General features: G+C 35.1%; 1 protein-coding gene across 6 annotated transcripts in view; it reads right to left on the reverse strand.

Annotated features, from left to right (window-relative positions):
* HERC4 (HECT and RLD domain containing E3 ubiquitin protein ligase 4) overlaps positions 1-25,313 on the reverse strand; it is a 108,395-nt gene that overhangs the window by 45,925 nt on the left and 37,157 nt on the right. For all 6 annotated transcript variants that reach the window (XM_081075334.1, XM_081075331.1, XM_081075335.1 and 3 more), the window contains 4 exons: positions 23,039-23,169; positions 10,565-10,725; positions 837-913; positions 440-564 (listed from right to left, as the gene is read on the reverse strand). In XM_081075334.1, coding sequence (XP_080931460.1) covers positions 440-564; positions 837-913; positions 10,565-10,725; positions 23,039-23,169 — 494 coding nt within the window. The remainder of the gene's footprint in view (positions 1-439; positions 565-836; positions 914-10,564; positions 10,726-23,038; positions 23,170-25,313) is intronic.

Consider the following 25,313-nt stretch of genomic DNA (forward strand, 5'->3'; position numbering starts at 1 on the left):
ATCTAAAACACCAACAGGACCTACAATTTAAAAAACACAAGCTACAATTTAAGTACTAAACAAGTTCAACTACAAGGAAAATATTCAAGAAAAATACTCAAATCTTGCAGGGAGTATAAAAGTTAAAAGACAGTGATCACTATGAAATTAGAAGGAACGTATTTCAAACCTAATCCCAAAGTGGCTATAGTTAATATTTTAAATTACTTAACATATCATTATGTATATGAAAGAATTATGATGTGTAAATTTAAATGAGAGATCTCTTAAAATATCCGTTATTACAGAAATTATAGACATTTAAACTTGTGTATGTATATAAACCAGTCAGTAATATGATATTTAATGAAATATTTGTTTAAATAAAAACTACTAAGTACAGGTTGCTCTATCATGGACTTGAGAGGTTGTGCTTGTATAGGTAAACAGTTTTCCTTACTTGGCTATCTCAACAGGAAACCTTCCAGAGGGGTAGCTCAGCCATTTTTGAATTAGAGCTTCACTGACAGTCCAGATCTGCTTTGAAGGATCAGGACATCTAAAGTCATTTGGTGGCCCACAGTTCTAAATTTTAAAATAAGTAGATTAGTCAGAGAGAAGAGATATTATAACTTAAACCTAGACATACTTCCACTATGTATTTGATTTTTTAAAAAACAGAAATATCTACTGAACACCTGAAACAAAAACTTACTAAATAGATCCGAAAAGTTTTGTAGACTTGAGTGAAAAAAATTTAAAGCAATTACTTTGTAACACACAAAGAACACTAATATGAGTTTAAAAATTCTTCTAAATTATTTGAGCTTAATTATCATTTATATGACTACTATTACCTGGGGATTTGAGCAATGTGAAAAGCTTTGATCTCCACCTGAGAAAATTCTTTTTACACAGAAATATTCTTCAGAATCTATAATAATAAAATGTAAAAAAATCAATTATTTATATTTTTTATAGCATCAAATATGCTATTGGATTTTCTCTTAATCATTCATCTAACTTAATTAGACCTACTATTCATGGAATCATGATATAAAATGAATTGGAATATTCTGATTGCTAAGGAGATGAGTCTGCCCAAGTGACAAACATTAAATGATCCCACAAGCATAAGCAGTTTACAAATGTTTCTTCTGGCCTGCACAAAATAAATGGTGTTTTCTAATCTGCGTCGTTATTATCTCGACATATTTTAAACTGAAGATAATGTAAAAATTGAATGAGAGGTATAAAAGACAGCTCAGAAGAAAATTAAAATAAAGAATATTCTTTTTTTTAATTTATTGGGGTGACAATTGTTAGTAAATTTACATAGGTTTCAGGTGTACAATTCTGTATTACATCATCTATAAATCCCATTGTGTGTTCACCACTCAGAGTCAGTTCTCCTTCCATCACCATATATTTGATCCCCCTAGAATATTCATTTTTAAAAAGAATGATAACAATACAAATGTTAAAATTTCTTGAGTAAAAACTTCGTAATACAAAATTATTTTCTCTTTCAATACAACTATTCAAAAGTAAGATGACACACATAACTCTTTCTTGGCAACTACTTGTCAATAAAATCCAAATCAGGTCCAAAAATATAAAAATTAATAAGCAAATTTAGTAGAAGTAAAGAAAGATAATGAAGTTCCTTTTCAAAATGATATTCAAAGCCACTTCCTTTTCCTCTTCTGCTCCTCAAAATGAAAAGACTTATCTATTATCAAAAATACTGCTAGGCTAGTATTTAGAGTACCACATACCAAAACACCAAAGCTTCATACTATAACTTAAGGCCAGTTATTTACAAATATAATCCATTTCTGGCATCCTATTCCTAACCCCTACGCTTTATTTGACTAATTCTTCACCTTATATTATTTCTGACCGGCTACAGAATTATAAATTCGAAAGGGACCACATCTTAATTTCCTTGATTATTCCCTACTATGAAGCACAATGTTTTATTTGTAAAAGAACTCAGTAAATATTTGTTAATATAAATACATAATATAAAATATTTACCTAGCTTAGAACACACTAATAATAAAGAGCTTCAGAGTTCAGAACATTAATATGATCAAATTTTCCACAAGTAACAAAAATGCTCTAAGGCCAAAAACAAATTTTAATAACAGTAAATAAAACAATCATTCAACTTAAAATCTTTTCTCTACAACATTCTCTCACAATTCTACATGAAATTGTTCACTTGTTCAAAAATTTACTAGGATGTTATTCGTTTATTCCTAAAATGTAATTCTCTCCTCTATAAATAATTATCAAGAAGACAGATGACTAATTTACAGTGCATGAATGGGTTTCTGGGGGCTGTGAATAGGGTACCAAAAATTATTGTCCTTAATTTCCTTTTAATTATTACGCCAAAAAGTTTGTGAAACCTAGGTGACTCTTTGTCTTACACTGCTTCCTGCAAACTGGATTTTGCTGAGTTTCCTCAAGATTTCTCGTAACATTTTTCTTAGTCTTCTGTATTTCCTATAAACTGGTAGTTGGATCTGGAGAGGCTTTAGAGTTTGATTATTACATGGTGGTGGTGATTGTTTTTCCATCAGGAAGCACATAATGTGTGTTTAGGTTCCTTTTTGTGATGTTACTACTCACTCATGCTCAATGCTTACACCATTGATTCATTATAGTTTTAAAAATGATGATACACTAACATTACTTCATCTTGTGGCTGAACCATTCACTTTCCCCTATCTACTACATCGGTTCCCCTATCTACTACCCTATAGGAATAAAAGTATTAATGCTTCATCATTCCCATTTATTCACTATCCTCTTGTTTTTTGTGGGGTTTTTTTTCCCCCTTCTTCTGCCTCTCTCCTCCCCCACTCCACTCTGGTTCAAGCCGTTGTTTCTCAGTCTGGTTGCGTGGGACACAGTTCCCTGGCCCTAATACTTACTGCATTAGAATTTAAAATTAAGAAATTAAAAAAAAAAATACTCACTGATGGACTTTTCAAGATGGCAGATTAGAAAAATAAATAACAGTGATGCTGAACAATTTAAAAACACTAAAAAATTGATTGATTTATTGATTTATTTGAAGATGAACAATAATAAATGCACTGCATGTCAACATAGATAACGCCTCAGTATTAACATGAAAGTTATTTGACCTCATAAAAGTCATTTTGCTTGACTATCCTCAAATAAGTATCAGTTTGTTCCAGAATATGAAAGAGTAACTGAAGACAACCGATATGTGAATTTTATTTGACTCAGTTTATATTTGACTCTGAAAGAAGCTATAAAATCTTAGCAAGGTTCACTTCAATTTTGAAGGGTGTGCTCCTGTGACTTACTGGTTAATAGCTTCACTACAATATAAAATGTTATTCTTTACTTTTTGTGTAATCAGCTCGATAGCAAAAATTCTGTCCTACTAGAATAATTTCCTGTGTTATGTTGACTTTATTGTTTTTCATTATTTAAGGGGGAAAAAGAACAAAGATTCCTCACTTATGAAAGAGCTAAAGTTCTTTTCAATCAAATCACCATTTACATTTTGAAGTATTTATTATCACTTTGATAAAATATATAACCAAGTAGTATATCTTAATATAAGTGTTCAAATTTCTTCTCACAACATTTTTTATTTTTGCCTTTCTGATAAACGCTGAATTGTGTCCCCCAAAATTCTTATGTTAAAGCCCTACCCCAGTATGTCAGAATATGACTTTATTTAGAGATAGGGCCTTTAAAGAACTGATTAATGTAAACTGAGGTTGTTAGGGTGGAGACCTAATCCAATATGGCTGGCGTCCTTATAAGAGGAGGAAGAGACACCAGTAATAACCACATACAGAGACAAAACCATGTGAAGATACAGCAAGAAGACAGTGATATGCAAGCCAAGGAGAAATCACACCTGCTAACACCTTGATCTTAAACTTCTAACCTCCAGAACTGTGAGAAAATAAGCTTCTGTTGTTTAAGCCACCCAGTCTGTGGTATTTTGTTATGGCACTCCTAGCAAACTAATATGCTTCCCAAAATCAAATTCTAAATATAGAAAAATAAAACTTCCAAGATAATCTCTTACATGTTAGTGAAAATATCTTTGAGATTTCCCAGAGGCCTTGGAAAATCACAAAGATTTATTCTTTCATCATATAAGAGATGCTACAAATAATTAGGTTTGCTTGATGTGTTACTATTATATGAGTTGAATAGGAACAGTTTTCAGATCAGTAAAGATACTCAACCTTCCCTAGGTTAAATATAGATAAAATGCAATATAGGTAAAATGCAATTAATATAAATATTTCAGAAACTGTTTTATGAGAAGTTCCTGGAGATTCATCAATGTCCTTGCTTTCCATATATATAAATATTAAAGGAAACACTATTTAAAACTCTTATAAAATAGTTCTGTTGAATTTTCCTACGTTTATCGAAGTTCTAGTGGTATCGTACTCTCAGTCTTTCTTTCAGTTATTATTTAACTGTTATTTTAAATGTTTTCTGGTATAATCTTACTGCTTTAATTCCCATCTAGCATCTTCTAAACCAATGGTTTTCAAATCGGAATGTTTTTCAGACTTACCCATGGAGTTTTATAAAAATATAGATGTTTAAGCTTGATCTCTGACTTACTGAATCTCTTTACTTGATATTCTGGGTGTTATTCCTGCTACATTAGGTCTCAGGATTATCATGCTACATCTCAAGATTTTTCCATTTATAGAAAGTTATACTCATCCATATTTATAACTCAGATACCAAAGTCACTGACTTGACAATAGGCTTAATCATCTTTAGAAACACTGTGTTTATAAATCTTTTTGACATAAATGTGCTTTGCATGGCACACAAACAACCAAATTTCACTGTCAGCCATATTATTATTATGAAGCTAACCAGATCTTTCCACTTGATAATTATTAGTATTAAACTAGCCACTGTCATTTTAAGCTTCTGTCATCTCCTGATAGTTTTTGTTTTACTCTGACTCTTGCCTGAAGGCTCTCCTATAAGCTACAGGCCAGAGTTTGCATTTTCATCAGACAACAACAATCTCAGAGCCCTGTGGAAAGTATTTTACCAGGTATTGGAAAGCACTTAAACTTCAAAGAATAGACACTTGGGCACACAGGCTTTTGAGGAGAAATGGCTTAGTTAACTTTTAAAACATATCACTGGACTGCACTAGGATTTCTCTCTCTTTTTTTTAATGATAAACAGCTTTATGAAATGGCTAATCCAAGATCCAGCAGAACAAGAACTCACTGCATAGGAATGAATGAACTGATAAAGAAAATTTTATTGTGGTTATCTGTTTGCAATAATGTTTAATTTTGTTTCATTGTCGTGTTTTCTGGATAGGCAAGGGAGTCATTTCTCCTTCTAAAGTTATCTATTTCACAAGTTTTTAAACTCTGCTTTGGTAAGTTGAAATGATACATATAAAAATGTCATCACCCCTCCCTCACTTCAGCTTGGCAGTATCTCCCGGAAAGGATCTCATGTCCTCATTTGAAATCTCTACTTTTATGGCTGCTACCCAGGAAACACTCTAGGTCACCCAGCTCTGGGAGCCAGGAGGGCGCTCAGTTCCCACAGGACTCTAACCAATGGAGAAAAGAATTCTTAACTATCTACCAACCCCACGGCACAGCAAGAGGCAAGAGACTGAGGCACCCAATCTTTCTGTGAAAGAAGCCTATTAGCTTATCTTCATAGCTGGGGTCTGAGAGGTAGGCTTCTAAACAAACATCTAAGGTCCTACTAGAATCCTCTCCAGAGATCTCAGCCCTATCTTTGCACTCTCCCTCTGCTGCCCTCCGGAGCACCAGCATCTCCCAGAGGGGAGCCTATATAAGGATCTGATGCCCTGATTTTCATGTCTAGTGTCCCAGTTTCTGTGGCTGCCGCCTAGCAGAAGTCCCTTGCAAGACTACCTAGCTCTGGTAGAGACTGGGGCTGGCACTCCTAGGTCCCACGGAACTTTTAACAATCAGAGAGACAGTTCTTGGCTGGCTATCACTCCGAGTGCACAGCACAAACAGCAGACTGACAAACACCTCCAATCTGTAAAAAGGACCTAGTTGCTTGTCGTGGAGCTTCGGCCTGAGGGGCAGGATTCTGCGTTTACAACACATCTATGGACCTACAATAGCAATCTCTACAGATAAAGCCTCGTGGATGCCATCTTGGTGCTCACACCTCTGCCTTGCTCCATGTCATCCGAATCTGCTGGAAAAGAGATAGTACCATTGCCTGGTGCCCTGATTTTCATGGCTGCCTCCAAGGGGACACCTTTAGACTGCCTGGCTCTGGAGGCCAGTGGGATTTATACTTTGCAGTCCCACAGGACTACATATTTGTATACTTTAAAACTCCTGCCTGAAGGTCTGGCTTCCAATCAGTCCGAATCTAGGTGGTGCCAAGGATCCCCCCCTTTGAGACACCAACAGATCTTGGCATACCCTCAACTACTGGGAACCACTAAAAATAAAACAGACTGCTTAGACAATCACAAAGGTTTTAGAGACAATCAAGAGCTAGGGCAGTACTGAATTATATTACAACACTATAATAATAAAAAAAGTATGGTCTTGGCATAAAAAGAGACAAATCAACTGAACAGAATAGAGAGCCCAGATATAAACCCATGCATATAGTCAACTAATTAACAACAAAGGAGCCGAAAATAACAATGAAGAAAGGACAGTCTCTTCAATAAATGGTGTTTGGGAAAAGTAGAGAGCAACATGAAAAATAAAGCGGAACCACTATCTTACACCATACACAAAAACTAACTCAAAAATGGATTTAAGACTTGAATGTATGACCTGAAACTATAAAACTCCTGTAAGAAAACATAACCTGCTTGAATTCAGTGTTGGTGATAATTTTGGGGGGATCTGACACCAAAAGCAATGGAATCAAAGAAAACATAAACTAGTAGGACTACATCAAACCAAAAAGCTTCTGCACACCAAAGGAAACCATCAACAAAATGAAAAGGCAAATTAGGGGAATGGGAGAAAATATTGCAAATCAAGTATCTGATAAGCTGTTAATATTAAAAATATATTAAAAAACTCATACAACTCAATAGCGGGGAAAAAAACCTAATAAAATACAAGAAGAGGATCTGAATAGACATTAAAAGACACACAGATGGCCAACAGGTACTGAAAAGGTGCTCAACATCACTAATCATCAGGGAAGTGCAAATCAAAACCACAATGAGACATTACCTCACACCTGTTAGAATGGCTATTATAGAAAAGACAAGAAATAGCAAGTATTACAAAGATATGGAGAAAAGGGAACCCTTGAGTACTGTTGGGGATGTATATTGGGGCAGCCCTTATGAAAAACGGAATGAAGGTTCCTAAAAATATTCAAAAGAGAACTACTATAGAATCTGGCAATTCCTCTCCTCAGTATTTACTCAAAGAAAAAAATACTAACTCAAGAAGACACATGCACTCCCATGTTCACTGCAACATTATTTACAATAGCCAAGACATGGAAGAAACCTAAGTGTCTATCGATGACCTGATGAAGAAACTACTCTGTGTGTGTGTGTGTGTGTGTGAACACACAAAATGCAGTATTATTCAGCCGTAAAAAATCTTTGCCTTAGTGTGACAACATGGATGAACCTTGGCATTATGCTAAGAGAAATAAGTCAGAGAAAAACAAATACCATATGATCTCACTTACTATGTAGAATCTTAAAACAACAACAAAAAATAAACGAACAAAAAAACCAAGGCAGAGATCTTCTAGCCAAGGAATGCCAAAGATTGCCCGAAAAAGCCAGAAGCTAGGAGAGACACCTGGAACAGGGTCTCCATTATAGTCCTTAGAAGGAACAACCCTGCCAACCTTGATCTTGGACTTCTAGCCTCCAGAACTGTGAGTCAATACACTTGTGTTGTTTAAGCCATTCAGTTTATGATATTTTGTTATAGCAGCGCCAGTAAACTAATACAGTTGTCCAAACTTTACACCTTATAAAGAAAGGTTTGCCCTTTGCCCATCTCCAAGGAAATAATTCAAAGTCTTTGGAATATTCTGTTAACAGTGTCTTTGTTTACCTGTGACTTTAGCCCACACCAGAGAGTTTATGCAATAATGTGATTTATGGTGGGAGCTCTGGGCTTCACCTCTGGGGAGTGCTGAGTATATTAAGTTCACATGTAACTAGTTTTTATGTTATACGGGTTTGGTATAGTACAAAATAATATCAACCTTTATATATACCGTATATATAAATATATATTGTGGTAAAATATACGTTATCTAAAATGTATCATTTTAACCATTTTAAGGTGTACAACTCTGTGGCATTAAGTATATTCATAATGTTGCACAACTGTCATTATTCATCTCCAAAATGTTTTCAACATCACAAACAGAAACGCTGTCCCCATTAAAGGACGACTCCTTGTTCTAGCCTCTCCTCAGTCCTTGGTAACCTCTATTCTACTTCTGTTTCTACAAATTTAACTGCTCCAGGTACCTCATATAAGAAGAGTCATACGATATTTATCCTTTTGTATCTTGCTTCTTTCACTTAACATGTTTTCAAGGTTCATCCATGGTGTAGCATGTATCAAAATTCATTCCTTTTTCATGTCTGACTACTGCTTGATTATATTTATATACCATATTTTTTCATCCATTCATCTTCTGATTGATATTGGTTGTTTGCACCTTTTAGCTACTATAAATCAACAATTTTTTAATGAAACTAAATTGCAGCAAAATGAATAATGAAACTCCATCTCCTTTCCTATTTTAATGAAAATTATCTCAAGGTATGCGGTTTCAAGGGTGATAATATACATTCCTAAGTGACTGAACTATATAAACAGAAACAAATGATTCCTTCCAATATACTTACAATATGCTGCTTTAAAATATAAAATTCACATTTCACATGTAACTAGTTTTTATGTTATACAGATTTAGTATAGTACAAAATAATATCAACCATTATATATACCATGATACGATGAAATATCATGCTGCTGAGGACACAAAAACAAAAAAACATTACTAACAAAAATAAATGCATGTTCCAAACCTAAAAGTAAACGGAAGAAAATGAAGGTGTATTCTAAACACAAAAACAACAAAAACTAGTGTCACATCTTGATCTTTGCTAAATAAAAGCATAACTAAAATAGCCTTTTAGTTACTAAAAATAAATAAAAAAAAAACCTTCAAGGTTATTCATAATAAAAAGTTATAGACTTTTTCAAATGTCAATTTCACAGTATGCTCATCACTGAATAGTCTGAACAGACTCAAGTCCCACAACTCAGAGAAAAACCCTGAAGAAAATCAGACAAGATAAAATAAAAAAACAATTCTAAAGAATAGTTTAGGATGGTAAAGCAAATGTGTGTGTATGTGTAAATATGTATGCATGTAATATACATGTATGTATGTATATACGTATATATATGTACATATAAAAGCACATTTTGGTTGCAGCATGTCAAAGAAGTGAATGAGAAAATAGCATTTGAATACTTCAAACTTTAAAGAATTAATAACACTGAAAAAATAACCGATCTACTGAAATAAATATAAATTACGTATTTAGCTAAAGCAGTAGAGACAGAAAAGGCAAATTTTTAATTTTTAATATTATGAATAAGCAATATATTCAAATTTCAAAAAATACAAAAATTAAACAATTTTAGAGTCCCATATATACCCAAAAGAATTGAAAGCAGGGTCTTGAAGAGGTATTTGTACACCTATGTTTAAAACACCATTATTCACAATAGTCAAAGGGGGAAACAATCCAATTTTCCATCACAGATGAATAAATAAAATGTTATATATATATATTTAATAACATTTATAATATATATATATTATATATATATAAATATACACACACATATTTATTAGGCTAGTGCAAAAGTAATTGTGGTTTAAAAGGTTAAAAATAATTGCAAACACACAATAAAATATTGTTCAATCTTAAAAAAGAAGGAAATTCTGACGCATGCTATAATGTGGATGAACCTTAAAGGTATTATGCTAAGTTGATGAAGTAAGCCAGTTACAAAAAGACAAATACTATATGATTCCACTTATCTGAGAGTCATGTCAAATTCATAGAGACAGAATGTAGAATGGTGGATGCCAGCCAGCGGGAGGAATGAATGGAGAGTTGTTGTTTAATGAATACAAAGTTTTAGTCTTGCAAGATGAAGAGTTCTGGAGATTCCTTATGTGACAATGTGAATGTACTTAACAATACTGAACTGTATACTTTAAAAAATAAAAATACCCCTTCCCTCTGGTATCTAGCCACCACCCAGTTCCCATATGTCCAAACCTCTGAAACCACTTTTATTAATTTATTCTGTTTCCTTATGCATATATAAGCAAATATTAACAAACTAAACAACCATGTACACTATTTTGTGTCTTGTTATTTTCACTAAACAATGTATCTTGAATTCTTTCATTTCAAACATAGAAAACTTCATCAATTAAGAGCAACACTTTAATCATAACTTTAATATGTGTAGCAAAGCTTTAATATAACAGAACTTACCAATATCTGGTGGACATTGCCCATTATAAGGGAACCAATTTCCTTTCACAGTGAAAGGACTTTTCCTGTTGCTTGTTGAACCAGTTCCTAGCTGCCCATTACCACCAAGTCCAAAGGAATAAATTCGTCCTGATGAAGGAACAAAAGCAGAAGTGTGCTGCCTAGAGTAAAAGGACACAAAACCTTAGACTTAATGTTAACTTGTAAATAATTTTCATTTAGAAAAGCATAGCAAATATTAAATGACATAATTTTTCCCTTCAAAACCAAATTAATAACATCATTATAATTCTAAAATTTTCTGTACAAAATACTTATTAATAGTCTTTACACTAATGAATTCTGCACCACACAGGTAGGCTGCATAAGCATGGTCCAGAAAATTTCTACAAATACCCTAATTTAAAAAGGTCCACATCTGTACTGGAATCCCTTATAATAGATTATTTAGCACTAAAGGTAGCACCTAACTATGCTGTTCAAGGAAGTTCCCCTGATCCCTTCCTTATCTGTCAGGTCATAATCTAGACCTATGGTCTATGACGGCCCACCATTTGGGCACCAGTCAAAAGGTGTAGGAAAAGAACTGGGCAAGTAATTCAGTACCAATGAGAAGACGTGTGTGTTTGTGTGTGTGTGTGTGTGTGAGAGAGAGAGAGAGAGAGAGAGAGAGAGAGAGAGAGAGAGAGAGAGAGAAATGTATGATGTGAAAGTGTTCCCTTTCTTCTAGATAAATTCATGCTGATAGTCTGATAGTCCTCACCCAGACTCCTCTGGAGGTACCAGAGTGAAAGCAAACATTAAGAAATTGCAGAACTGAAGCTGAAGAAAATCCTTTAACCAGTGAACCTATCCAACTCCCTCTAATGTTTCCCTACTCTGTGTTTAGGAATGGGTTACACATGATTATCCAGCTCAGGTCTTGTGTTCCTCTAGCTCAGGTTTTACAGCTTCAATAAAGACTGGCAAATTCTTAAGTGTTATTTCTGTAAATATTGTTTCTCTCCCCTTAATTCAATTCTGTTCTTGATAGTATCAGACAAATGTTGTACCTTCCCAATGTATCCTACCAGTCTCTTAACCTCTCTTTTATATCTATGTCCATTTGTGAGCAATTACTCTGGATTTATTTTTCATATCATTACTTTTTTCTTTAGCGATGTGTGCAACCTGCTGTTTTAACTATACACTGAGTTTTAAATTTTCACGACTGTGTTTTATCCCATTTCTAGAAGTTCTCTTTTTCAAATTTACCAGCCTGTTATTTCTTTTAAAGCCCTTTATATATTGTGAAATATGATACATATACACCAACCTAGGACTGAGACAAAGCCCGAAACCTATCTTTAGGCAGCCCTGCAGTTACAAATTCTCAGAGATCCAAACCAGAAATTAAGCCAACGAGAGAAAAGTTTCCTTATGCTAGCAACAGAGTACAGAATCATTGTGAGCTCTTTCCATGAAGTGGTTTTACTGGGAAGAGATGGTTTTTCAGGCCTCGTTACTGTTTCTATCAGTTCTTAGGTCTGATCTCCTATTATCAAACCCCTTCCTTTGCCATCTGTGGAATATTATTTATAAAAAGGGCCAAAATTATTCCTCTTCCTATATCCAATATACTTACAATATAACTTCTGCAGCTGTTCCCACAAACACAGGGAATCTATTCCTCCATCTCTTATACTGGGGCTCTGCCCCGTGGTTGCTTTGAACAACAGAATGCAGCAGAAATGACAATGTATCAGATCTAAGCCTATGCCTCACAGTGGCTTTGTACTCTTCCCCTTTCTCTCTTTAGGAACCCTCCTCTACCACAATTAGAATAATCCATTGCTAGCACTTGAAGGATGATATAAAATTGGAACAGAGACAAGCTGCCCTAGCTAAGGCCAACCTAGACTACCCAGCCCCCAGCCACATCATCAGCTGATCAACTGAGTCAAGCTAAAATGAGAATTGCCCAGCTAAGCCTAGCCCAAAATACTGAAGCACAGAATTATGAGCTAAATAAATAATTATTTTCAGCCACTAAGTTTTCAGGTGGTTTGTTTAGCAATATAAGCTAATTAATACATTATGTAGATTGGCAAATTCTTTCAGGGAAGCTCCAGAGTCAGTTCAAAGAAAGAGCTGTGATGTTCAGATTTGTTTTTGCTTTGTGGAATTAATTCTCTTTACTTCCTAGAAGACTAATCTATGTTACTTAAAATGTGTTTTGATTCAAAAGGGTTTTCAAATTACCTAGTCTGTCATCTTACTGAAAAACTCAGTAGAATCTACCAACCATCTTACTTCAGAGCCACATCAACCAAAGTCAATTAAAACTTTTTTAACGAAGGATACTCTTTTAATAAACGAAATGTTAAATGGAATCCAGACAAACTACTCTGGTCGAAGATGGGGTTAAAAATGCCCAGTCCACCTCCTTCAGGAAGTAGCCATTGTGACATCTCAGTAGAACCTATTAATACTTTGAAAATTATTACAATACTAGTTCCTTAAACTCTTCCTCAAACTGGTCTACCAAAAGAGTGGTTTTTAACGCTGGCTGCATACTGAGATCACCTAGGAGCAAGCCTAGAGATTCTTAAATCTCTCCAAAGTATTATGGCATGAAGTCAGCCAGCGAGATCCACTGAACAAACATAACTATCTTACGCCTTAGATTTAATATAACAGCTCAAACACACTATGGAATTATATTACTGGAATTTTATTCTTTTGCTTTTGGATTATCTCCTTGATGAATTCACATTTCTCGTGTGCCTTGGCTGTTTCCTTCAGAAAGTTTTTGACAATTATTCAATAAGAATATATAGTTCTTGCATTACTAACTACCTGGAAGTCAAACTGGTCAAGATACAGAATGCCTCCCTACATTTCCTCTGTAAGTAAGTCCTTACATCTGAATTAATATGTAACTAAAGTTTATCCCCAAATCCAAAAGTTAAATAAATAAAATTGCTGGGAAAAAATTGAGTTTACAAAGCTAAGAATACCTATTCAAATCATACACATTTACCTATTAAAAATTACAAAATTGGACATTAAACATTTTTTGATATTTCACAAGGAACTGATGAACTATTTCACCTTAAAAATTATCTAAAAATATTGCTTTATAGTATTTTAATGAATTATGCATGAAATGGATGAACAAGAAAAGATGAACTCTCTAAACTTTAAGATCTATATATTCATGTATAATTTTAAACGTGTAAACAAGATTTTGATAATCACTATCAAAATATGTTAAGCTTTTACCTTTTACAATAGACTACAACTCATATATGGAAAAAGGAAAGGAAGGCTTTGTCAAATCATTCCCATAAATAATTTTTCAAATACATGGTCAGGCACACAAAACTGGGCATACAAAGAAACAGGGCTCCATGAACAAAATCTATAGAAATAGATTCCTAAAGATTATGGATACTGGAATTATCAAACACAAGAATATAGGACAACTATGTTTAATAGTTGTTTAATGTCCAAGAAATAAAAGCCAAGCTTGAAAACTATCACACAACTGGAAATACTAAAGAAAAAAAAATTATTTTCAGATTTTAAGAACCAGTAAGAAATACTAGAACTAAGAAACCACAATAACCAAATCAAGATTTTGAAGGATGGGTTTAATGAAAAATATGTAACATAAGAATTAATGAACTGAAAAAAATGAAAAAATCCATACCTGCACAAACGAAAGCAAAATTGCAATTTATTAAAAAAGACAGATTACCTTCAAAGTACAAACTCACATCTAACTTCTCAACAACTAAAGCCAAAAAACAGAACGTTATCTTCAGTGTTGAAAGTAACTGCCAAGCTAGAATTCTACAATCCACAACAGTATCATCCAAGAATGAAGGTGAAAAAGACATTTTTAGATACATGAGAGCCTCCCACATACAGACCTACTCAGAAAATTCCAGAGGGTGGTCAGACAAAAGGAAAATAATACTAATTGGAAGATATGAGGAACAAAAAAAAAAGAAGGTAATAAATACATAGTTATTTCTAAATGTACATTAACTATATGAAGCAATGTTCTTGTGGGGTTTAAGAATATATAAAAAATGAAAACTTGGGAGAGATAAATGGAGGCCCTTGTACTGCCCAGAAAAAGGGCGAGGTATTTATTAATACATATTAAAAATAAATGTTGTTATCTTTAGAGTAACAACTAAATTTAATTTAAATAATTTCCAAACAAGTAGAGGGAATTAAACTGACTTAAAAAATGAACAATCCTTGGGACGGTCAGTTAGCTCAGTTGATTAGAGCACGGTGCTCTTAATAAGGTTGTCAGTTCAATCTCCACATGGGCCACTGTGAACTGCTCCCTCCACAACTCAATTGAAACAACTACTTGACTTGGAGCTGATGGGTCCTAGAAAAACACACTTAAATAAATAAAAGTTAAAAAATAATAGTAATAATGAACAATCCCAAAAAAGGCAAAAAAGGAAAGGAAGAAAATGAAACTAAATAGGTGGCACAAACAGTACAAAATATGAAGGCAGGTTTAAACCCAAATATATTAGTAATTATAAATAATATAAACTGATAAAATGCTCCATTTAAGAGACAAAGATAGCAAGACTGAATTTTAAAAATCTAACTTAATGCTGTTTACATGAGATTCATCTAAAACATACAGAAAGGCAAAGTAAAAGAGTAGTAAAAATATATATACCAAATAAATGAATGGGGAAAACTATATATATATAAAATCAGGTATAGCTCTATTAACATCAGGTAAACATACTTTAAAGAAACAAAAGTATTACTAGAGTTCTAGAGGATCACAAGCACAATGATGAAAGGCTCAATTCACCAAGAAGAGATAATATTTGAATTTTACGCATTTAAAAACATAACCTCAAAAGCAAAAGCAAAACCTGACTGACCTAGAAGAACAAACTGAAAACAATCAAACAGTACAGAACACTTCCTTCTTCAGCAACTGTAAATGAGCGGATGAAAACAAAGATCTATATATTGTTAACAAAAACTTTACATAACAGACATATATAGAACACTGCATCCCACAACTGAAAGAATTGAAAAAAAAACTGAAATATGTAACATGAAAAACAAAAAAACATGGATCATAAATACCAAAAGTGGATACTCTGAAAAAAAGATTAATAAATTGGCAAACCTCTGGAAATTAGAGGTTTAAAGGAAAAAAGAACAAGGATAATTTACCAACTACAAAATGGGGGGAAAAAAAGAGATATCACTATAGATCCTACAAACACGTAAAAAACTTCTCAGATAATACTGTGATAGATGGAAACAATAAGCCCACTTCTTTATTACCCTGTAGGATTAAACATGCACATTCTTGTCACGGCCAGATGGTAGATGAGCACCGGGTATACCCTACCTTAACTTGACGTTTGGCCTTGTAATTTGCTTTTGGTCAATAGGATTTTAGTGAATGTGACGCAAGCAGAGGCCACAACCAAGAGAATAAAATTCCCAGAGGTAGCCACCGTCCCTCGGGACTGTGCTCAAGAACAAGACAAGTAACAAAGCCACCTCAGCTCAGCCACAGACTGAGCAAAGCTACCCTAATATGCAGCTCGAAACAAAAATAACAACCACCAGCTGACCCATGGCACAAGAATGAACCAACTCAGCAGATCCACAGAGTAAGAAATAAATATTTATTATTAAATTACACTGACGTTGTTTACACACAGGAATATGGTAATACAGACACTGTCAACTTTGTCAATGTTTACAATTTAGGCAAAAATGGAAAAATTCTTAGAAATATTTCATTTACAGATAACTGACTCAAGAAGAAATTTAAAAAACATAAAAATGTTTTTAAAATTCCAAAAAAGAAAATTTCAGGCCCAGATGGCTTTAATGACAAGGTCTACCAATAATCAAAGTGGTTCTATTTCAAAAAAACACAAAACAATAGTACATTCCCCAATTTATATTATTAATATCAGACTTATATAACCTTATAACCTTAATAACCTTAATAACCTTAATATAACAAAACCTTAATAACAAAACCTGGTAAAAATAAAAATAACAGAAAATTAAAAACCAAGATCACTAATGACAAACAATATTTAAAATAAATTCCTATTAAATTAACAACAACATCTGTTCATGATTAAAAACAACCTCTTAAAAAAACTGAGAAATCCATTAATCTGCTGAAGGTTATCTACAAAAAAATTACAGCAAGCATGATACTCAACTGTGAAATACTTAAAGCTTTCCCACAGAGTGGCAACAGAACAAGGATGTCCCCATCTTCAGCACTTCTAATGAACATTATCCTGGTATACCAGCCAGGATATTAAGGCAAGAAATTTATAAAATATGTTAAGCGTAATAGAAATAAACAAAACTAGGGGCCGGCCGGGTGGCGCAGGTGGTTAGAGCTCTATGCTCCTAACTCCGAAGGCTGCCGGTTCGATTCCCACATGGGCCAGTGGGCTCTCAAAAACCAAAAAAAAAAAAAAAAAAAAGAAATAAACAAAACTAAATAGATTCACAGATGATAAATATGACTGTGTACTTGAGTAAGTATCAACAAGTGTTTATCCACGAAGTTAGATTTAAAATCAATACATAAATGTCAGTTTCTACATGCCAGAGATGACTTCAAAGGTAGAATATTAAAATAATAGCATTAAAAAGAAGTACCAAGAAAGAAAAATACCAAAGGATGTACAAGACTTCTATGATGAAAAGTTTTACACATTTTATTAGAAGATGTTAAAGAAGTTTAGAAGTTGATTCGAAAAGTCAAAATTATAAGGATAACTTTTCCACAAATTAATCTAGATATTCAATGCCGTACTAATTAAAAACCCAAAAGGAATTTTTGTGGAGAACTTGACAGGCTGATATTAAAATTTCTATGAAAGTCAAAGGCCAAAAACAGCCCAGGCATTCATGAAGAAGAGGAAAAATAAAAACTTGCTTTATCCCAAAGAGCAGAATTCATTATGTCACACAAATTACGTAGTGTGAAAGTGGCACAGAGACAGACAAACAGATGGAAGAAATACAAATTCACAGAAACAGATCCATGTATATACACAGAACTAAGTTATGCCAACATTGGCCCTGAAGTGCAGGAAGACGGGTGAAGGAGTTTTCAAAGGAGCTCGAAGATGATTCTGAGGAGATCGTGAAGTAGGAAACACGGGAAACACGAGGAAATCTTGTCTCCCCACCTAGAATTTGTCTGATGTAACTATTATGAAACTCTGGAGTCTATTGAAACACTTGCAATTTACAGAGGAAGGCTTTGGGTGGTAAACTGCAATTAATTTTGGTCAATTTGAGCTCTTAGCACACCCCCAGCCCTGTGACAAGCAGCTATTCACATGCTCCAGGATTAGCCTGTACGGTGATTTGTAGGAGCCAGGGTAGGCAATAAGAATCCTGTTCTTCTATCTGAGATTGGTGCTATTATCACTGATTACTGCTTCTGATCACAGAGATGCAAGCACAAAGGTGGGTAAGCCATTGTTGTGCCCCTTCTGACCACTGGTGCAACCCTATCCCCCTCCAACTTAAGAGACTTCCAGAGGATTTAAAGTGCTGGTACTTTTTTCCCCTTTACTATCTTCTAACCACCACGACCCCTCCCCACTCCCCAACCCCCCGCTTTATTTCTTTTTTTCCCTTTTGGGAGTCAGACTTTCAAAGATTTAACCTATGATATTAAAAATAACCACATATATAATTCAGAAAGGGCAATTTAGAAAGTCACTGTGCATGCGCAGGAAAAGATGCAAGCTCAGAAAAGACCTGAGAAAGCCTCACATTTACACCTCAGGCTGATCCATGGCAAAGAGACAAGCTACAGCAATCAAAAAACAAGAATAAGGAAACCCTAGAAAAGGGAGAGAATCTGACTTCTAGAGTTACCACATTATTAGGTTCAAATGTCCAGTTTAAAAAAAAATTACAGAGCATACAAATAAAATGGAAAGTATGGGCCATTCAAAGGGAAAAACCAACATAGAAATTCAAAATGATACAGCAAACTTTGGAAGGCAGTTTGGTGGTGTCTTACAAAACTAAACATGCTGTTACAATGATTCAACAATCAAGCTCCTCATTATTTATCCATAGAAGATAAAAACCTCTGTTCACACAAAAACTTGCACAGAGACGTTTATCGCAGCTTTATTTATAACTGCCAAAACTTAAAAGCAATAAAGATGTCCTTCAGTAGGTGAGTAGATAAAACTGTGGTACATTCAGGCATTAGAATATTGTTCAAAGTGCTGAAAGAAAAAACTGTCAGCCAAAAATCTAATATCCAGCAAAACCTCTCTTCAACAATGAGGGCACTATCCAGTCAAGATGGCAAAGCAGGTAAACACTGTGCTCACCTCCTCTCAGGACCACATCAATTACAACTAAACCACAGAACAACCACTAAAGAGAATTACCTGAAGTCTAGCTGAACCAAAGCCCTACAATTATAGACATTTAGAAGAAAAGACCTTGAGAACGTTTAAGAGGGGGCAGAGATGGGGAATGGGCTGGTCCCACATGCGACCATTAAAAATTGGGAGAGGTATCTTAGCTACGGAAGTACCCCCCACACACCCCTGGGAACAAAGGGTCCCAACCCCTCCCCAGCCCAGGGTTTTTCAGTGCCAGGGAGAGAAGCCCCCATAACTTCTGCCTGTGAAAACCACCAGAGATTGTGGCCGAGTGAGACAGAGGACAAATGCTCCCAGGCACTCCTCTTAAAGGGACTATACACAGACTTACTCATTGATAAGACTCACTAGCTCTGAGCTCTAACGTTGGGGCTGGGGCAGCAACTCAAAAGGCGCCAGGGATACAGAGGAGGACCTGACTTGTCTAGCTTCAGGGTGAGGGCTGGAGAGGCATCTTTCTCCCAGACAAAGAAGCTGGCAGAAGCCATTGTTTGTTGTTGAGCCCTCCACCTCCATGTGTGTAGACACAAGGCGATGCCATATCAGAGTCACCATCAAACTGGCTATCACCTTTCGTCTGCCTCACCCTAGTGATCCCGAGACCACGTCTCATCCTGTTTTTGAACACATCCAACCCCTTTCCAGTGGCTTTTGCACATAAACGGACTACCTTGACTCATTCTGCGAACTTTCCTAAAATTTCTCAAAGGTTCACAAAGGCCAAACAAGCAGCATCTGGCTAGGCGTGTCTGGAACCTCTGGCTGAGGAGCCTAAACCCGGCACTAGCAATAGCAGCCTTGGTTCACAGCTTAGACTCTCACGGCACCTCCAATAACAACACAGGCAGCGGCCACCTCTGGATTGCTTTGTGCTTCATACCAGGTGGCCCCAGGGAAGGCACAGACTGCAGCTGAACATGGCCTGCAGTGGGGCACCTCTGAGGATGCCCAGGGACGGCAGGCCCAGTGGCCAGCTTCAAACTGGGCCATGCATCACTGGGCCACCTCTAAGGAAGACCAACCCAGAGGACAGACTGGGCAGGCACCAGAGCCCCGCTAGAGCAAACCTGTTCTGTAGGGTCAGCCCCTCCACAACTCCTCCACTGTCGTCACAGCCAGTCCTCATAACCAATCAGCCTGAGGGTCAATCCCTCTCACTGATGTGCAAACAGCAATCAAATCTCAACTACAACAGGAGGGCACACACAACCCACACAAGGGGCACAACTGAAGCACCCAGCTCTGGTGACCAGGGAGACACCACTGGGTCCCAAAGGACACCTACTATATAAGGCCACTCTACTAAGACTGGGAGGTACAACAGCCCTACATAGAAACAACTACAGGGAGGCAGCCAAAGAAACATTTCCCAAAAAAAAGAACAGACCAAAGCTCCAGAAAAAGAACTAAACAAAATAGAACAAGCAATCTACCAACCACAGAGTTCCCAACACTGGTTATAAGAATGCTCAGGTGATCTCAGAGAGAATCTGAACAAAGAGACAAGAAACATAAAAAAGAACCAGTAAGAACTCAAGAATAAAATAACTGTGGGCAGCCAATGGCTCAGTTGGTTAGAGCGTGAGCTCTGAACGACAGGTTGCTGGTTCGATTCCCACATGGGTCAGTAAGCTGCGCCCTCCACAACTAGATTGAAGACAACGAGCTGCCATGGAGTTTCCAGAGGGGCAGCCAGATGGCTCAGTTGGTTAGAGCACAAGCTCTCAACATCAAGGTTGCCAGCTCAATTCCCGAGGGGATGGTGGGCTGCGCCTCCTGCAACTAAAGATTGAAAATGGCCCTGGAATTGGAGCTGAGCTGCGCCCTCCACAAGTAGATTGATGGACAATAACTTGGAGTTGATGGGCCCTGGAGAAACATACTGTTCTCCAATATTCCCCAATAAAAATTATTTTAAAAGAAAAGAAAGAAAACTCTAAAGATTCCACAGGCAAAAAAAAACCTATTCGAATAAAAGGTTCACCAAAGTAGCAAAATCAACACGCAAAAACCTGTTGCACTTCTATACATAATACTGAACCAAAAAAGAAATTAAGAAACAGTGCTATTTACAATAGTATCAAAAAGAATAAAACACTTAAGAATTACTGCAAGATGGTAAAAGACAATGAAAACTACAAAATATTACTGAAAGAAATTAAATAAAATATAAATGAAGACATCCTGTATTTATGGATTGGAAAATTTAATATTGTTAAGTTAATACTTCCCAAAGTGACCTACAGATTCAGTGCAATCCCTGTAAAATCATGAAAATGCAAATTAAAGTCGATTAAATAACACTACACATCCAGGAAATCAGCAAAAATTTTAAAGTCTGACAATAACAAATGGTGACAAAGTGTCAGGAATTCTCATACAATATTAATGGAAATGTAAATTGGTATAATCATTTGGGTAAATTGGGTGATATTAGCTTGCAAAATACAAGTTAAGTACCTTCTATGACTCAGTAATTCTTTTCTAGGTATATACTTTAGAAATATGAAGGTTTATGTATACCATATAATAAATGTTCAAAGCAACATTATTTGTAATTGCCAAAAATTGGAAGCACCCAAATGTCTATCAATAACAGAATTAGTAAATAATTGTACATACATATAATTAAATAAAACACAGCATGAGACCTAATGATGAAGAACCATAGCTATACACGTACAGATAATCACGTAAGCATGATGTTAAAGAAGTCACTAAAGGCTGCCTACAGTGTGATTCCATGTATTTGAAGATAACAGTTGGCAAAACTGAACTATGTCATGTGAGGATACTTAATAGGCAGAAAAAGATTAATCTAAATAAAAATTAACTAGTCAAGCACATTTAGCCTCTTGGGATCTAATTTAATCCATGAAAGGTGCAGCTCAATTTCAAAGCTCTGACTCTTCTATTTACTCACAACTGAGAATCAGGAGATCTGTATTCTAATTCAATTTTCACCAACTAATCTTATGTGTTAAATAATTAATTGATCGATTCCCTCATTCTTTAAAAAAAAAAAAGTGAAAAGGAAAAAAAAGGATGGATCTATAGTTTCCCTCCAAGTGTGATGCTATATACAATGAATACAAAATTATATGTACATTATCAATACCCTGCCTCAGATAAAGAAAGGTGAAATAGCATAAAAGATGTTTCTCCGGTTACTATCACTATCAGCAGCAAATTAGGCATTAATTTATTTTTATACTAGATTACTAGATTACTATAGTCCTACACAATTCATTAAAAAAAAAATCCTTACTTTCATCTGGAACTGACATCTTCCACTAATTTACAAAAATTACCACACAAAGAGAAAGACGAAAGGCACCTCTGTATATTCTCTATGTACAATATGATATGAAGTTGTTCCTTTGGCCATATACTATAAATCTACAAAGAAATGTGATGTTATATTGTAGATCAAAGGAATGGGCCTGTTCAAAAAGGAATGCCCCACGAAAGTGAGTCCATAATTGTTAATCCAGCATGCTATTGATATTACTGTAAACAAACAAGTACAAGATTCTTCTTGCCGGGAGAATTTTCTCAATCCATTTAGATTTTGCTTCTCAGCAATTGTCGTCAGTTTGGCTCAAATAAACTTATATATAAGCTTTAAAAAAAAAATTCTTCTTGCCAAGAGAATTAATGTACATACTGAGCATACTAAGCACTCTAAGAGCTGAGATAGCTTACTGAAAACACATGAAGGAAAATCATCAAAAGAAGCCAAAGAGAAAAATACTGGGTTCAGCTGAAGCACCAGCCTGCTCCACCCAGAGAAGCACTTTGTGAGAACCAATGGAAAGAAGCCTGAACTGCTGGAGCCCGCAAAACAGGTGTGTCTGTCTGTCTCTCTGTCTCTGTCTCTCTGTCTCTCTGTCTCTCTCTCTCTCACTCACACTCACACACACACACACACACACACACACACACACACACACATCCTCGGACTGTTAAAAAAGAATTCCCTAAGTAGTTGTGTTAGAGACCAAAATATGCTTACATAATCGCTTACCTTCCACAAGCAATCTGAGTAACAATGCTTCCCATAAGTTCAAATACTTTCCTTGGATTTATTTCATGACTGGTAGAGTTATGACCCAACTGACCATAACCTCCAGCTCCAAAAGTAAACACTCCACCTTCCTAAAAAAGAGAAAATCCTTTATCATTAGACAACCTGATAAAAGAAGAAAATCTTCAGGAAAATAAGTTAATCTTTAATATGGAGTCAATTTTTCTCTTTTATTAGCTTCACAATTTCACAGATACCTGACTTTTCAAGGTAAAATGTCTTAAAACAAGAGTTCCAGATTGATGTCTAGTTTCACTATCTTTAAAGTATTTAATTATGTTCTTGTCCTATTTAAAGCCATCATTAAAGAGATCTAATAATTATTTTTCATTGCCTTTCACTGTCATTATATTCTTGCTGAATCCCAGGTACACACCTATAAAATTTCACAAAACGTTTAAAATGGTATCATCTTCAGTTTTCAAACTAGTTATGTTTTTAACATAAAAGCTCTGCAAAAAGTTTACATAAATGGAGTGCACAAATATAGCTATTTTCAGCATATAACATTGGTGGCCTTTAAATGTTTTATTATAAAAATACGTAACTGGATTAGATTGTGTATGTTAAAAAGTACTTTGTGATAACAGCTTAACATAAGCACAATTAGTATTTTCCAATTCAATTTTTTCTTCATAGTTGTAGCTATATGTACAATTTTATCTCCTGCTTTTATCACTTAATAGCATAAGTATCTATACACAACGCTATGTAAAAAATTGATGTTTCTTTTTAAAGCTTTTCATCATGGAAAGTTTCAAACAAATACAAAAAATAAAAGACAAAAACTATATATGAATTATCACTGTTTCAACAACTGGCAAAAGTTAGATAATCTTGTTTCATCGATGCCCCTTCCACTTCCCTTTTTCAGAGTACTTTAAAGCAAAAGAGAAGTACTGAAGTACTTTGAAGCAAATTGTAGTCATCAAATCATTTCACCTGTAAATGTATACGTATTCAATGGCTCAGACCTCTAACAGGTAAAAATAAATAACACAATACTATTATCACCCTTACAAAGTTAATGTTAATTTCTTTTTGGATAGAAATAGCAGTGTTTTTATGTATGATTTTTATAATCGGTATTTTTTTTCATTTTATTTAGGTTTAACAGACTTGCTGAAAAATGTATATATGAAAAATGTACGTGATTTGACATATGTAAACATTGTAAAATGATTATCTCTATCAATTAACACCTGTCACCTCACATATTTGTGTGTGAATGCTTCAGATCTACTTTCAGCAAATTTCAAGTATACAACAGTACTATTACCTACAGTCACTATGCTGTACATTGCATCCTCAGAACTTATCCATATTGTAACAAAGTTTGTACCCTTTGACCAACACCATTCTACTGTAGATTCCACCTATAAATGATACCATATAGTAGTTGTCCTTCTCTGTCTGGCTTATTTCAATTAGCATACTGCCTCCAGGTTCATATACATTGTTCCAAATGGATTTCCGTTTTATGGCTGAGTAATATTCCAGAGTGTGTGTGTGTGTGTGTTCTTTATCCGTTTATCTGGGGATGGAAACTTAAGTTGTTTCCATATCTTAAGCTATTGTGAACAATGCTGCAATAAACATGGGAGTGCAGTTACCCCTGTGAGATCCTGTTTTCATCTCCTTCAGATATATATCCAGAAGTGGGAGTGCTGGGTCATATAGTAGTACTATTTGTAATTTTTTGAGGATCCTCCACACTGTTTTCCACACCAGTTGTACCAATTCACATTCCAACCAACAATGCCAATACCTGTCCTTTGTTTTTTGTTCTTCTTGATAAGAGCCATCCTAACAAATGTGAGGTGATATCTCACTGTGGTTTTGATTTGCATTTCCCCGATTACTGTGATGTTAATATTGAGCACCTGTTGGCCATTTGTGTATCCTCTTTGGAAAAATTTCTGTTCAGATCTTTTGCCCATGTTTAAATTAGATTTCTAGCCATTAAGTTATATGAGTTCCTTATATTTAATATTAATCCTTATCAGATACACGATACAGAAATATTTTTTCCCATTCTGTAGGTTGCCTTTTCATTTTGCTGACCGTTTCTTTTGCTGTGCAGCTTTTTTAGTATGATGTAGTCCTCCTTATTTTTGCTGTTGCCTGTGCTTTTGGTGTCGTATCCAAAATATGATCACCAAGACTAATATCTAAGAGATTTCCCATGTTGTCTTCTATGAATTTTGCAGTTTCA

This window comes from Rhinolophus hipposideros, assembly GCF_964194185.1.
Source record: "Rhinolophus hipposideros genome assembly, chromosome: 15".
Lineage (NCBI taxonomy): Eukaryota > Metazoa > Chordata > Mammalia > Chiroptera > Rhinolophidae > Rhinolophus > Rhinolophus hipposideros.